This window comes from Pimephales promelas, chromosome 2 (genome assembly GCF_988280905.1).
Source record: "Pimephales promelas chromosome 2, fPimPro1.hap1.1, whole genome shotgun sequence".
Taxonomy (NCBI): domain Eukaryota; kingdom Metazoa; phylum Chordata; class Actinopteri; order Cypriniformes; family Leuciscidae; genus Pimephales; species Pimephales promelas.
The window spans coordinates 47882066-47897742 of NC_142770.1; the positions used below are offsets into that span (position 1 = coordinate 47882066).

The 15677-nt window shown below is 39.8% G+C and overlaps 3 protein-coding genes and 1 long non-coding RNA gene across 4 annotated transcripts; all 4 read right to left on the reverse strand.

The window, feature by feature from the left end:
• Positions 1-6165: 6165 nt before the first annotated feature.
• On the reverse strand, positions 6166-7703 carry LOC148997671 (zinc finger MYM-type protein 1-like). The gene has a single exon (XM_089119048.1). The coding sequence runs from the start codon at positions 7604-7606 to the stop codon at positions 6488-6490; it is 1119 nt and encodes a 372-aa protein (XP_088975174.1). The 5' UTR covers positions 7607-7703; the 3' UTR covers positions 6166-6487.
• Positions 7704-7827: 124 nt separating this feature from the next.
• On the reverse strand, positions 7828-10720 carry LOC148997672 (zinc finger MYM-type protein 1-like). The gene is made up of 5 exons (XM_089119049.1): positions 9933-10720; positions 9520-9693; positions 9009-9110; positions 8812-8877; positions 7828-8642 (listed from the first exon to the last, which is right to left on the reverse strand). Exons 2-5 carry the CDS (start codon positions 9677-9679, stop codon positions 7897-7899), a joined length of 1074 nt encoding a protein of 357 aa, XP_088975175.1. The 5' UTR covers positions 9680-9693; positions 9933-10720; the 3' UTR covers positions 7828-7896.
• A 109-nt stretch (positions 10721-10829) lies between these two features.
• LOC148997673 (uncharacterized) lies at positions 10830-11834 on the reverse strand. Its single transcript, XR_016146363.1, has 2 exons — positions 11643-11834; positions 10830-11519 (listed from the first exon to the last, which is right to left on the reverse strand). It is a non-coding gene; the product is annotated as an uncharacterized LOC148997673 (long non-coding RNA).
• Positions 11835-11999: 165 nt separating this feature from the next.
• LOC148997674 (uncharacterized) lies at positions 12000-14769 on the reverse strand. The gene is made up of 3 exons (XM_089119050.1): positions 12884-14769; positions 12674-12790; positions 12000-12574 (listed from the first exon to the last, which is right to left on the reverse strand). Exons 1-3 carry the CDS (start codon positions 13019-13021, stop codon positions 12428-12430), a joined length of 402 nt encoding a protein of 133 aa, XP_088975176.1. The 5' UTR covers positions 13022-14769; the 3' UTR covers positions 12000-12427.
• Positions 14770-15677: the final 908 nt, after the last annotated feature.

The following is a 15677-nucleotide window of genomic DNA, read 5'->3' on the forward strand; positions in this document are numbered from 1 at the left end:
CCAGCACTGTGGGGCTGAGCGAACTGGCGCCCTGAGAAGACAGCCTATTGGCTATACTACTGCACCAACATGATAAAAGTAACGAAAGTGAATGCAAATATCATTCTGGTGAGTTCAAAACACTTTTAATAGTAAAACCATTATTAGCATATAATTAACACAGATCATTTTTCAAAATGATAAATTATTAAAAAAACAGACAGACAGGTCGGAGGGAGGGCGGCGCCCCAGCGCCCTCTATGGGCGAGCCACCCCTGGACTACTGTGATTTCCACTGTAATGCTTGAACTACTGTGATTTTTAAAGGAACACGCCGACTTTTTGGGACTTTAGCCTATTCACCTTACCCCCCAGAGTTAGATAAGTCCATACATACCTTTTTCATCTCCGTGCGTGCTATAAGTCTGTTTGACGCACCCACCGCTAGCCTAGCTTAGCACAAAGACTGGATGTGAATGGTTGCAGCTTTCATACTAATCCAAATGAGTGACAAAATAACGCAAACATTTTCCTATTTACATGTTGTGGTTTGTATAGTCACATAATGTACAAATAACAAAGTCAAATGAGACACAGACATCTTTTAACCGTATAAAACCTGGGAACTATTCTCTGAAGGCGAAGCACTGCTACTTTGGCGGAGTAATAACCGCATCACCGGAGACACGCTGTGGTGAGGAGCGGAGAGTTCGCTCGGTGTTTGGGTAATAGAGTCAGCAATTTATAAATAGTAAAAGCGTAGTTTAGAGTCATGGGTTTTCGCTCTATTGTAAATAGCTGCGACAGTAAACAGGGGAGGTAATACCATGTTTCACAGAATTCCAACTAAAAACGCTGACTGGATGAAGAAATGGCTAACTTACTCTGGATATTTATCCAAACACACCTAAGATTATCAAGGGACATTATGTTTGCTCGGTACATTTCAATGAGGACGACTATTTTGAAAAAATGGAATTTGCCACACGGACCATAATGTGCTGAAGGATACGGCTAAGTTATCCCATCGATAGCACAGACAGGACAAGTGGATCACCTGCGGCTGAGGTAAGTGCTCCGTTATGTTTTTAGATGACCTACTGTAACAGTGCCTTTAGACAGATCTAATGTAACGTTAGTGACACTATTATATGATTAGGGTATGAATATGTTTTTATCTTGATGCGGTGCGGACGCGCTTGGGAAAAAAACGAGTGCGTTCACCGCGTTGAACTTGCACCCTGCGCGCGGCGCGCCTAGTAGCCTAAATTTGAAATAACCATGGAAATAACGAACTTGAACGTGCAAAAGGGTACGATAGGCTGTGAGTTCATTGTGCAAAAACAATTTGTGCTATTACTTTCCCCTTATTCTATCCTATAGTAATGCAATACTGTATATTATATAGGCTACTGTTGAATACATTTGGTTCAGCTAATAAATTGCATTTAAAATATATTGATTCCTGTAATAATTATTTATTCATGTGATATTTATAAATCTGGGTGCGTTTTTGGTTGGAAATCAATGAAACATGGTACTGTATTACCTGGTCTCCCCTGTTTATTGTCACAGCTTATACAATAAAGCAAACACCCATGATAAACTATGCTTTTCTATCTAACGTTAGTAATTGCTTACTCTTTATTCCAACACTGAGCGAAGCGAACTCTCTGCTCCTCGTCACGGTGCGTCTCAGGTGATTGTTATCACTCTGCCCAAGTAGCAGTGCTTCGCCTTCAGAAAATATAGTATTTATACGGTCAAAAGATGTCTGTGTCTCATATGGCCTTGATATTTGCACACTCTGTGACTATACAAACCACAACATGTAAATAGGAAAACGTTTGCGTTATTTTGTCACTCATTTGGATTAGTATGAAAGCTGCAACCATTCACATCCAGTCTTTGTGCTAAGCTAGGCTAGCGGTGGGTGCGTCAAACAGACTTATAGCACGCACGGAGATGAAAAAGGTATGTATGGACTTATCTAACTCTGGGGGGTAAGGTGAATAGGCTAAAGTCCCAAAAAGTCGGACTGTTCCTTTAAGGTCTTACTGTAAACTTTACAATATTCTACTGTAAAAATCTTTTACAGTATTGTTACTGTGACATCTACAGTAAATAACTGTAGATTTCACAGGCATTTTTTACACTTAAAGGATTAGTTCACTTCAAAATGAAAATTCTGTCATCATTTACTCACCCTCAAGATGTTTCAAACTTATGAATTTCTTTCTTCTGTTGAAAACAAAAGAAGATATTTTGAAGAATGTCGGTAACCAGACAGTTGATGGACCCCATTGACCTCCATAGGAAAAAAAAAAATACAATGGAGGTCAATGGGGCCCATCAACAGTTTGGTTACCGACATTCTTCAAAATATCTTCTTTTGTGTTCAACAGAAGAAAGAAATTTATAAGATGGAAACAACTTGAGGGTGAGTAAATGACAGAACTTTCATTTTGAAGTGAACTAATCCTTTAACATATGTAGCGCCCCCTATGCTCTGAGTGTAACCCAAGCGACGCTCCGGATTCTTTAAATGTGTCTCTCGACTTGCAACTATGCAATATTGTTATTCTTTCCCTTCCTTGAGATCTAATATCTCAATTAACTGTCTACTAATTAACTGCAAGCAACACCATTTGGTAAGTATAAACAAATAATAACATTTATTCACACACAATAAAATAAATATAACAAACAAAAAACCCCTTGTATTGAGTCTTAATAAACCAATAAACTTCAAATGTAAATCAACCCTTGTCTCTTATTTTCTCTTTCACAAAAATAAACTCAATTCACTTTCACTCTGTGACTTTAAGATCAAAATGAGTGCAGCCTATTGGTTGGGAGCACATGGTGCAACCTGGGAGAATCAAGGTAGCTGATTGGTCATTGAAACTCCACATCTCCAAACTCCACCAGGTGTGTGTGATTACTGGGAGCAAGAGGGATCTTTGTTTGCAGTAAATGTGCTTCTCCTACTGAAGTTGGTGGGTTTTGGTGTTTAAAAAACCAAAGGAGAAAGACTGTTGAAAAAGCCACAATGTTTCATCAACTTTGAGATGCAACTGGTAGGACAAAGACTTATTTTTCTTTAATGACTACATATTTTGTGTATGTTTGAAAGGTGTTTAATGCTAGTAGTTTAGCATTTTACTTTCTAACTGCATAACAGGCTTCTTTATTTACATTGCTGTTAAGTTGCTGTGTAAATTGTGAATGTTTGACAATGGTGTTTGTACTTTTGGTGCACTTTGTAGTGACTCATATCACATATCTGTTTCTGTGTAGGTTATTAAGCTAACCTTCTGGAATTATCATTGAGACAAGTACAAAAGAAGATCTCCAACAATCGTCTCTGTTCCACCGCTGCTTTGCAGTCGAGTTGGAAACATAAAATTTGTCCACAGTGTGTACATCGTGGCACAGGAAACTTGGCCTACAGACACAGAGGAAAAGAGGGAAAACAAAAGGCAATGTGGTAACCCAGATAGCAAACTGACATTGAATCAACGTGGAAATATGACATCGAAACAACGTTGATCTGACATTGTTTTGCTCATCGAATTAACGTTGAACCAACGTCAGACGCGTCATTCTTTCAAAACTAACGGAAAATCAACTTGAAATCAACGCATTGTTTCAACGTTATGAAAGCAAACCAATTTTCGATTTTCATTTAGCTTTGAAGAATGCCGCGTCTGACGTTGGTTCAACGTTAATTCGATGAGCAAAATCAATGTTGTTTCAATGTCATGAGAGACGTCGTTTCCATGTTGATTCAATGTCAGTTTGCTGTCTGGGAAGATAAAACATTCTGCAGTTATAACAAAAAATGTGTGCTCATGTGAGAAGACGCTTGACTGGCGATGGAGGTTCGAATATCAGTAAAGGTCGGCACCCAAGGGAGCTGCATCTCCTTCCAAGCCTCCTGGAAGTATCCTTCAAGTTTTTGCAGGGGTTGGGTTTTGATGTAAAAAACCATAAAGTTGCAGTCTCCCCACCCGGCAGGTTATTTTTCATTTTTAAAAAGCGCTGTGCCCACTCGTATTCATCCTCCAACAGCGCAATCTGTGCTCTCCCGAAAACCTTATTGGTTTTGTGACTGGACACCTAATCCCACACAAAAAACACAAAATCAGTTATGAACAGAACAGATAAACAAGACATAGTCCAAGACATAAAAAATTCTATTGAATTTTATATATTTGACAAACACTCACTTTTATAACATGTGCCTTCTCCATGGTGGAGTATCGAGCCGCTGCACCTCCTGGATCATCATGTTCTGCGAAACACCTCCCCTGTGGCCAGTGGCGGTTCTAGGATTTTTCTGTAACAGGGGCCATTAAGGGGCCACATGTTACATTCAATGGCGCCACCAGGGGGTGGCCAGGGGTGGCCATGGCCACCCCTGGCCGACTCCTGGCCACCCCAATGGCCAGTATTAATTTTTGTAGCATCAGTTATGCATTTTATAAATAAGTCAAAAATATTCTTAAGTAAAAGAAGACGGGGAATTATGTGTCGTGACGTGCTTTTTAAGTGCCAAATGGTACACTGTTACAGCAGCTTTTAGATGTGTTTTTGCCACGTTTGGACAGGCAGGGATGCAAACAGCGCGCTTTTCGGCGCCTCCCGCTTTTTTCACGTCAGTTTGGGTGACAAAGTCATCTGAAGTCATTCCATAGCTTAATGTGAGGGACAGAAGTACATTTACATCATTAAAGTATAAACTCGTTTTCCCTCCTCTGCGGCTGTCAATCATTCTCCATTCATATTCAAACAGCACGCGCGCCTCTTGGATGAACGGTAAAACTCTCTCCAATATGATATATTGACATTATAAAGGCATGATCTGTAGATAAAAGTCTGTATATTCGCATAAAATTACTTTATTTTCTTGGAGTTTGTTGCTGTTTTTAAACGACTCACTACCGTGTTCTGTTAGATCACACATACATATCACAAGGATTATGAATCGGCATCAAACACAAAATAACTGTGAAACAAAGGAACAAATCGCACTTGGATTTGTGCGCTCAACATTTCTTCGATTTGTGACATGAGCTTTTAAATGCGCACTAATGAAGCGCAGTACTGCTGCACATTGTGACTCCATGTTGCTTTGAGCACATCATTCTGCACCCGCGATGCGCATACACGCTGTGTGCTCTCTGTTTTTCATGTAATCATGGGTTTGCGCACTGAAATATTATTAAAAGCCAATATATTTTGTTATACCTAGCCTGCTCAATACATTTTAAATAAGCATAATTTAATTGTATATAATTTATTTGTAGTTTAGGCTATGCACTTCTGAATTCTTGACATTAATATATAAATATAAAATTGTGACATGATTGCCTGATTGAATTTTAAAAGAGAACTAATAGTAATTTGTTTTTATTAACATATTTAGATTTTATAAAATTACTGTGCAGATTTTTTCAAGAATTACTTTTTGCTGCTGATGTATACACTCATTAAGTGTATTAAAAATTCATAATACATTTATGTAATATTTAAAGGTGTTAACTGTAATCTTACACTGCAAACTAATAACTTAAACATGATTAAATTCATCACAATTATGTAAGTATCTGGAAATTTGCTGTGGGGCAAGGACCCTTATATATCATATAATATATATCATTATATACAATGTAATATATATTAGTTGGGCCCTACTAATATCATTAGTAACATTAAATATTACACAATAAACCAAAGTATATCAGTAGGAGTTTCCTTAAGTCTTTCTGATAGTTTTCTACAGGCTGGTTTATTACAACAGTAGAAAACAATTCTGAAATTATGGTTTATACTGTAGTTTTGGTGTGCCACCCCAAGATTTTAACTGGCCCCATCTGGCCACCCCTACGAAAAATTTCTGGAGGCGCCACTGGTTACATTCGGGGGCCAAGTACAGGGTACATTCAAGCACACAAAATAATTTTTTCAGTACGGTGCAAATACACTTCAGCAGTTATTCCTTTTCAAAAAAATGTGCCAGTAAAGTTCTTAATGATTTTTTTTTATTTTTTATTTATTTATACTGTGCATAAATCACACAATAAGGTAAAGTGCAGCAGAGCACGGCAAATTCAGAACAAAAAAATAATAATAATAAAAAAAGAGGTAGTTTAACATGTACGAATGTTACCATAACAGTTTCCAAAAACAATAAAATTTACAGTGTGGATATATTTACCAAAACATTTGTTTTTTATTTCTCATCTTTCACATCTTGTCAGAAAAACAAATTGCAATTTAAGCCCTTTTTTGATGAGAAACAATTTTGAACATGCAAAGCAGCATTAACATACTGTAGTTAGAGCAACAACTTGCACCTTTCAGCTTAAACAACTGCTCTTTTCTTATGTCTGTCTCTTACTCCTGGTGACATCATCTGCTCTTTTTTAATGAGATAAACAATTTCCCTCTCTCTCTCTCTCACACACACACACACTTACTCACTCACACACACAAACACACCTCAAAAAAGAAGAATTCTCCGATTGCTATGCTTGGAGCTGAAACGCCTGACAAATTCATCCAAATCTAATGACCTGGCCCGTCGGGATTCAATGCTCAGGACACCCAAGTGACTCAAACGGGCATCACCCATGGTTGTCCTCAAGTGGTTTTCAATAAGCGCTAGAGCTGAAAAGCTTCTTTCACAAGAAGCACTGCTCACCGGTGTAACTACAGCAATCTTGCAAAGCCTGAAAAGCTCATGGAACACCTCTTTGAAAGGCTCCAGAAAAGCAACAAACTCAAGGATTGTGGTCAATCTCTGCATTCCACTTTTCTCTTTCCTATCCAGCACTCTCTTGATCTGATACATCTCATTTGACAAGTCCTCAACATTTGAGTCAAAAATCTTTGCAAAGGAGAAAAGAGCCTCTTCCTGCAAAAAGGTAACACTTTGTGGGTGAAGTGCTTGAATTCCCTTCATAATTTTGCAGTTTGGTTTAGAGAACCGCCTTTGCAACTCACCAGCCATTGAATCAAGCACCGGGTAGTACACATGTTTCTTAAAGCTTTCCCCATCATCTTTATTGACACGACGCTCACCAGATGGTGCAGTTATTATGTAATCACACAATCGTGTGTTCATCTTTGGCTGCCTCTTCTCAGTCTTTTCCAAGCTGAGGTCACATTTTACAGCCATTTCCTCAACCTCTTTCCACAGAGACTCAAAATAGGCCTCACTCCTGTATTGCTCTAATGTGTCCAGCAATGATTCTACAAGAGTGACTGCTGCTGCTAGATCCAGTGAGGGGGACTGTAACATGTCAGACAAAAATTTGGACTGTCCCAGGACTTTGTTGAATGTCACTAGAACAGCGATGAAACTAACATCAAGTTGAGCTAACAAACCACGAGCATCTGTTGCCTGATCACCATCCTTTTCCTGCCCAATTTGCTGAAGAACACGGTACACTGCTGGAAGTCTATCAAGCATATTGCGACAGGCTGAAAATCTGCAAGCCCACCTGGTGTCACTTAATGAAGGCATTTCACAGGGTTGACCACCATACATCTCTTTCTGGATGTCATGCCATTTTGTGTGCACGTAAGATCCTGATAGGAAATGATGTAATTTCTGCATAAGTGAAAAAAAGCAACCTGCCTCAGTCACCGATTTAACACTATCCAAGATTTAAACAGTGAGCCTTACAATGCACATAAAATGCATATTTTGCTACCTCCTGAATTCTTGTGCAAACGCCAGAGTGCTTGCCACTCATGACGGCAGCTCCATCGTAGCCCTGTCCAACGAGGTTGCTACGATACTCCAGCCCATGTTTTTCCAAGCATTTTATAATCAGTGTACTTAGACCTGCTGCATCAAGCTGTTCGGCATTCACAAAATCAAGAAAGCTCTCATTGATGGTACCATTATAATAATACCTTACAACAAAGGCACATCTGCTCTTTCTTCTGCAGGTCTTTTGTTTCGTCTGCGATTATGCTGTAGACCTCGCTTTGTTTAACTTCCTTGATTATGTCAAGTTGAACCATCTCTGCAAGCGTTTCTAAAATTTCATTTTGAATGTTCTTACTGGTGTATTTTGCATTCCCATGTGCATTCATGCGTTTCTCAATTAATGAATCGTGCTGTGCAATTGCATCCAAGATGGCTAAGAAATTGCCGGGGTTATCCGAGCCTTCAGATTGCCTGTGTCCACGCTGAGAAATGTTTTGAACCGCTGTTAAGAGCAGACCCTGAGCAATGGTTTTGATATACATCTGGTTCTCTCTAACTCTTTTTTCCCTTTCTTTGTTTATTGATTCGATCATGGAGGGTTTTTTTTCAACGACTAATTTGTGCTGTGTCCAAGCAAACACAGCACTTCTGTGATGTTCTGATTTGCAATGATCTCTAAAGCCACCATTTCTGCACAGTGCTTTTTTCCAATTAGAGAACCCTGATTCTGACCTGAATATAGACATTGGGGCACTTGGGAGTGAAAAGTGGCGACAGGGGTAGCAAAAAACAGAGTCTCTAGAGACAGAATACTCCAGCCACGTAAAGTCTTTGTACCAGGTCTCAATAAATGCTCTCTTCCTGTTCCCGTGCTGTGTCTTGGGGAAAACCTTGAGAACAGGTTGCACTGGATCATCTGCTCTGGATTGGGAAATGTCTGAAGAGAAGCAAAAAAAAAAAATTTTTTAAATAACTTCTTTCTGAATTTGACCTTTTAAGTTTCATAATCATGTCGTCGCTTATAAAAAATAAATTATTGTTAATGAACGCATAATTTTTTAAATGTCCATTGAGAACTTCAACAGGATGAAAATATATAGGCATACCATCAGGTCCAGGTGGAGCAGCACAACTTCTCTGCACTGAACCTTCTGCTAGGCACCGGGGAATGTCTACAAGAAGCAAATGAAAAACAATTAAACATAACCACTGAGTCAGTACCACATACATTGCATGCAATGTTTCTCTCATCTTATTTAAAATATGCACACACACACACACACAGTAGAAGATAGTAGCTGACCGTTAGAAGCAGCACTATCTGGGGACTCTGGTTTGGGGTTGAAATCATCAGGTTCGCTCTCATTCTGGCTGTCATTATCTGAGCCTGTGCCTTCACATAGAGCTAAAACAGAAATATGTGTCACAAAAATAATCCATGCTTTTATTCAACATACCATTTGACAACTATACATTTAGTTCAGTTTAAGAAATAAAATAATCAAATGCAATCCATACAACATTAATTATGTTAACCTAGAAAGAGTAACAATGACAGGTAAAGTTGAACTATACGTTACATCAGCTAGACATCAGCATGCATTCTTCTGAAAATTATGTTAATATGATATGAGCAGTAATTGCTAACATTTATGGTTCTAGCTGCTAGCAGAAACATCCATTTTGGTGTCATTATTTTCAGACCCTCAGCAAGCAGTACATTTCTCTCCTTGTTGCAATTTCAATGAATACTATTTAATACATTGCATTGTGTGTCTATCATCTGGCTTTGCCTACATCATGTTTTCTCTGACCTGGTGAAGAGGGGTTTGGGCTACCCTGGTCCTCAGCTGCCTGCTTGCTGGTTCGGTCCTCTGACTTCTCCTTGCTTAAACCCTCACTTTCAGTGGTATCATCGGTTAATTTTGTAAAAAACCTTTGAATGGCTCCCTGTGTCTGTCCTTTTTTTTTCATGCTCACTACTATATCTGCCAAACACGATAGTTAACATTATCACAAAGGTATAATTACATACAAGGCGGTTAGTGCATGCAAAAACTCTATAAGAACTATATAACCTTTGCTAGCGCTATCTTAGCATGTTAACATTGCTAACAAGTTTAACAAGCCTTCCACAATTTAGTTAACAAACCTAAAATAAGTGAGAGCAGCAGCTAAATATAATTTCATATTTTAATGACAACCAACACAAGGATTTGTGACTCACAAAAAATTGTCTTCAAGTTGGATAACTGATGGATTATGTCTCCCGTTTACTGGCATAACATCGGCGAATGTTCTGGTAGTTAAAGTTTCAAGCACTTTGGCCCTGTCCCAATATCCGCACTTGCGCCCTTGTGCCCCTTAATGCGCGTTCTCGCTAAGGGGTGCAAGACCGTAGGGTGTCCCAATCCTCTAATAGTTTTCTCCAGGGGTGATCAAAAGGGCACTTAATGCACCCTTTTCGTAAGTGCGCATCAGACCTCACTTTGCTATAGGATATTATATTACCCAGAATCCTTGTAGGGGAGAACGGTTGCTATGGTGCTGTTCGGGAGCGGAAACTCCGAAGATAAAGGATGCCGGTGTGGTGAAGAATTTTTCAAAAATATTTGTGTTATTGGGTCATGAAATGTAGTTTTAAGAGTTTTTCAGTCGAGAATATAGTTGTTTAAAGCTCAAATCTGTGGTTTATTTATAAAAATAGCGCCTATTTAAAAAAAAATGATCTGACGTTTTCGGAGTTGCAGGTGATCACAGGGCAGCGGGTGCTCAGCACTCATGTACCCCGCCTGCAACAGCCTTGCCCCGGCTAGTCATTCTTGCGTTTCCCGCGGGCTCTGTGTCTAGTGGTTAAACATGAGTTATAAATCGGCTTGTGTACATCAGACGGGCGATCTCTCATTATTCTATGATTTGTTCCCTGGAAAATCGTTTTGGCTGAGGGGAAAAGTGAAGTTTCATAACTATATATTTAGGCTATTTAACTGTAACGTTGAAACGTATGTTTGACTGAATCTTAACTTTCCTTATTTGTTGACTTATATAGCTTCTTATACTTATACTACTTATACTTTTTAAGCTTATACTAATGGCTATTCTTGGTCAATAAAATAAAAAGAGACAAGGTTGTGTCATTTTATTTTATACAGCCTGTTAGACTATTTTAATCTATAGCCTATACAAAATATATCACCTACGGGGGGGTTCATGTATGGGAATTTCATAGGCTATATAAATATCCATAATAACAATTAACATTGCATTTTGAATCTCTGTGAATATGGTAAGGCAGTATAAGCTCAGGTAAACCTCAATCACATTTTATCTTAGCCAACAACTGTTTAAATATTAGCATTAACAGAAAGGTTGCTGGCTAAGAGTTAAAAAAAAAAAAAGTAGCTTTTTGAGGTGTGCAAAACTGTCCCAATTCTGCTCTTCACAGCTTCGGGCCCTTGCGCTCTTTCTCCGCTAAGTGCACTTTCAACAAGTGTCCACTTCGAGGAAGGCCTCAGGGCTCAAGTGAGTATTGTCGATTTTGCGCATTAGTTTCAAGCACTTCTTCTTCTCCCAAGTTACATCGGCACATTACTACCGCAGTGCCGCCAATTGTTTGGGGGTGGAATTGCATCTGTGATCGTTGTGAAAAATTCTCTGGTTGCTCTTCTCGTCAACGATTGATGGAACGGGGCCAATCAGATTTCAGCAGGCTAGAACCGCCCCTGCCTGTGGCCATAAAGAGACGACAGCAAGGCCGAAAAGTGCCCGTAAGACCTCCAGAGGTTTTTATAGGCCGGGTTACTCTCAATACTGGCTAAAAACAACAACGACAACACAGAGTAAAATCTCAGCAATTAAATGGCAAATTAATTTTACAATTAACTCTGTGAGAGTGCAAGTTGAAAGCCCCCATGAAAGCTGAGGTCTAAACACTTACTGTTACTCCCTCCACCGCTGGTCTCTGGAAGTGGCCGAGGATCAGGATTGCTTCACAATAGTAGCGGAACATGGACTTTTCCTCTGACGCCACGTGGTCACCTTCCAGCAGTCTCCCGTAAATGGACAGCATGTCGTTTTTGGCCTTCCGGAGGACTGGCACTCATGAAGGCTCTTCTCGCCCTCTTGGAACCGTTCATACCTAGAATGACATACAAGACAACAATGTGATTACACACACCTGTATACAGTATACACCTGTATCACATAACCCCCGATGTACAGCCAGCACATAAGTATCATCAACATGAAGTCATTAAAGAAAACAAATGGAAAGCAGATTAGCAACTGGCCTTGTTTTACAGGTGACCTTGCTGTGTGACTTGGCCACTGGCTTTCTGATGGTAGCGAGGAGGTCGAGGTACGCTTGGCACTTCCTGTAGAAGTCCAGATCTGCTTCACCCAAGTTCAGGTGGGTCTTTAAATACTGAACAAACCGGATCATGTTCTTAATGTAGTTCAGTATGGTGGCCGGGCCCGTGTCAGCGCGCCGGAGTTGGGTGAGGTCGTCCTTGGTCTCAGTGGACTTCAGAGGCGATTCTAGGGTCCGAGCTTTAGGGGTGCTGAGCACCCAATGAGCCCCACTGCCACCACACACATTTTACACCCATATATGCTCCCTCTCTCTCTTCATTTTATTTATTTGTAAGGGGGGACAGTCAGTGTACACATTAATCAACATCAGAACAATGAAAATGTACCTGAGTTAGCTAAAAGAGCTCATTTTCATCGGTAGTTCCCCAGCCAGCAGGAAAAAAAAGCAAAGATCACTTTATCAGGAAGTCCAAGATGACTTCGGGTCATCGGGTCGTCCCCTGACTTCGGACCCCGGAGCATCACCGGCCGAATCTCGGCAAAGTAGAGGCTAAACCACTGGGGAAAAAGAAATAAATACAGTTTAAAAACACACACACACACACACACACACACACACACACATAGTCAGTTATGTCATTTTGAAAACAAACGTACATGTTCCTGTTCAGGGGTCAGAGGAACTTCGGCGACTTGCGATGCGGCCGTTTTGTGCTCTTTCACCGCCACAGAAGAGCCGTTCTCTGTGTGTTTTCTCCCCTGCCATTCCTCGACCTGCAAACACACAGGCGTACACACTCAATGACAGGTCTCACTAATAATCAAAAAACGTGAGGCGTTGATGAATGTTATACAAAATACACTTACGGTCATGTTGCTGACAACGCCGGGCCGCTGGAGGTGTTTGAGCATGACGACCGCCTCCAAGTAGTAGAGGACCAGCAGGCGTTCGTCCTTGTCAAGCTCCTCCCCGGATATGGCATCTGGACCCTGGAGTTTTCCCATCACGGCCAGGAAATCCCCGAGAGCCACATTGAGGATCTCCACACAGTCTCCCGGCTGCTTCTGTTTGCCGTGACTGAGGTACCTGAGAAATAAAACAGGACTGTTGAGCGCACCTGCGTTTCCCGTTTAATAAATATATATAAAAAAGAAAAAGTGTACCTTTTCGGTGTAATGCAGGCCTGATGAGCATTTAAACATGCAGAATTTATTTTTATCTTAAAAGAACTCTTATTAGAACTCTTAAGCCTGTATTTACTTGATCAGAAATACATTATTATATTTTATTAATATAATTATATTACAGGCCAGTGATTGTTCTCATTATCTTCCTCTTCTGGGATGCTGCTCTTTTTCTTTTCAAATTTCAAGGTTTTTTTAATGTGTTTCCTATCAAAATGAAGCTGCCAGGTTGTAATGACCTATTGTATAATACTGCGATCTAGTGATGGGAAGTCCGGTTCTTTTCCGCGAACCGGTTCTTTCGGACAGTTCGTTTTAATGAACCGGTTCAAAAAACCGGTTCACCAGTTCTTTTACGTCATCACGTAATGACGTCAATTCTATCATACCGGTGGATAAAAATACTTTAAATTAAAGGCATTTGTAATCATAACTTCAGTCAAATAATAGTACACATCGTCATAATCATCTTGGATAAGTTTCTTACATTTACATTTTGAAAACGAACCCTGCTGCAGCCTAGGCGATGTGCTAACGCGGATGTTTTACATGTTTTAAATATATAAAATGCATAAATGGTCTTCATCATTTTATTTGTTATTAAATAAACTTACATTTCGCCGATTCGCCCTCTCATTTAAGTCCTGGGTTCACCCGTACTACTGCGTGCTCATGTATCAGCACAGGATCAGCCGTTGTTCTGAAAATTCATGCTACCCATCGAGATTTGCTACTTACCGGTTATGCGCATGTGCAGACTCAGTTTTTTTTATTTTATTTTTTTACAAAAGGTACATTTTCCTGTTATAATGTATAATTTCCCTTTAAAAAATGCTTACTACCATATGAATATTTGTACGGTCAGCCAGCTGAAAAAGAATAACTTAAAGTTTCAGTTACTATGAGGAAAGGTGTACTTTGACAAGTCAAAAATGAATATTTTATTATAATTTTTACTTTTCACACCGTTTTAAAAATAAAAACAGTAGTCTACAGTATACAGTAGCTACTCATAACTTAGAATTGTATTATAATTCTATTTCATACGACTTTAATCGGCATTCTGTGATCAATTCGCGCTACGGTAGCATTTTTCGACAAGGCAGCAAAAATCGACAGAACACCGGCCGAAAGAAAGTTCTGTTCAGAGACGGTGATATCACGCATGCGCAGTATCTCCAGCTCATCGGTTCTCAGTATCGAACGTGTCCGAAAGAAACAGTTCTCGGTTCTGTAGGCCTACTGGTGATTCAAGAACTGCAACAACCAGTTCTCGACTCGAGAACCATAGCATAGGCCTGTGTGTGCTGAGCTGAAACATGAATATACATTCGACAAAAGTAAAAAAATCGATGCATGTCTGTCTCTAATATAGCCTTCTGCAGCCTATAGCCTACAGTATATATACATCATGTTTATAATGTGTTAACATAACGAATTAAATGTTTAATTCGTTATGTTAACACATTATAAACATTTACTAAGCAGTGCACCATTAAAACCTTGGCAAGAGTTTACATTAAAGATTTATATTGTTACTTAGAAATTAAACGAGCTGTTCCTGAAAATATTATTTTAGTCTAATAATAAATGTTTAGTAGTTTGACAGTTTTAGAATCCAATCATTGTTTCCAATCGTCAAAATAATACAGTGATACAGTAATTATGTGATAAACATGTTTCCAAAATGTTTTATTTTGTTACACTTACTGATGTTCAACTAAAGACATGGAAACGTACATTTCGTCCCTCAGAAAAAAATGCACGCATGCTCAGCTCATCAACTCATCAGTTCTCAATATGTCGAACGTGTCCGAAAGAAACAGTTCTTCTCGGTTCTGTACTGGTTATCCGACCGATGTACCTGTACGTTCGGTAGTACACGCATGCGCAGTATCAGCTGCTCGTGCTCATCACTTCTCTCAGCACCAACATATGTCTCCCTTCAGTGAACTTTTTGAGTTACTGGAATAAAATGTACTTCTGGATACTGGTTTATTTCGATTCGGAGGGACTGTCAGGCATGTCTGAAAGTGAGTAACTTTAGTAACTTGTGGTTTAGCGCTGACGCAAGACGCGAACTGTTTCGAACGATTCAGTCCGATTTAGTGTACTGGTTCGACCGGTTCACTAAAAAGAACCGGTTCAAAAGAACGATTCGTTCACGAACCGGCCATCACTACTGCGATCTCATTACATATATTAATTATGAAAAACTTGCGTAAAATTATACTGTCCACGAACAGCTCACAGGGGCCCTGTCGAATACGTTACAGGTTGGATGCTGTTTTCAACTTGGGTGAGTTTTTGGAAACCACAAATCGATCCTCACCCCCTAGCTTCATTTAGGCTGTTAGGCGACAAATAGGCTCTCCGTGGATGGCCCCGCCCACCCCGTGACTTCAGCCAATGGCCTGTAAGGGGGACTTTTAGGCTGTAGGAGGCGTGTCCAGGAACGATCCCCTCCCCCTAGCTT

Excerpts from the sequence above, each read along its gene's own strand:
- LOC148997674 (XM_089119050.1), bottom strand. The coding sequence starts at position 13,021 with ATGGGAAAACTCCAGGGTCCAGATGCCATATCCGGGGAGGAGCTTGAC. Across the intron at positions 12,791-12,883 it reads GCGTTGTCAGCAACATGACC|GTCGAGGAATGGCAGGGGAG; the intron begins GTAAGTGTATTT and ends GTGTGTTTGCAG. Across the intron at positions 12,575-12,673 it reads TGACCCCTGAACAGGAACAT|TGGTTTAGCCTCTACTTTGC; the intron begins GTACGTTTGTTT and ends CTTTTTCCCCAG.
- LOC148997671 (XM_089119048.1), bottom strand. The coding sequence starts at position 7,606 with ATGCAGAAATTACATCATTTCCTATCAGGATCTTACGTGCACACAAAA.
- LOC148997672 (XM_089119049.1), bottom strand. The coding sequence starts at position 9,679 with ATGAAAAAAAAAGGACAGACACAGGGAGCCATTCAAAGGTTTTTTACA. Across the intron at positions 9,111-9,519 it reads CCCAAACCCCTCTTCACCAG|CTCTATGTGAAGGCACAGGC; the intron begins GTCAGAGAAAAC and ends TTTCTGTTTTAG. Across the intron at positions 8,643-8,811 it reads TGCTCCACCTGGACCTGATG|ACATTTCCCAATCCAGAGCA; the intron begins GTATGCCTATAT and ends GCTTCTCTTCAG.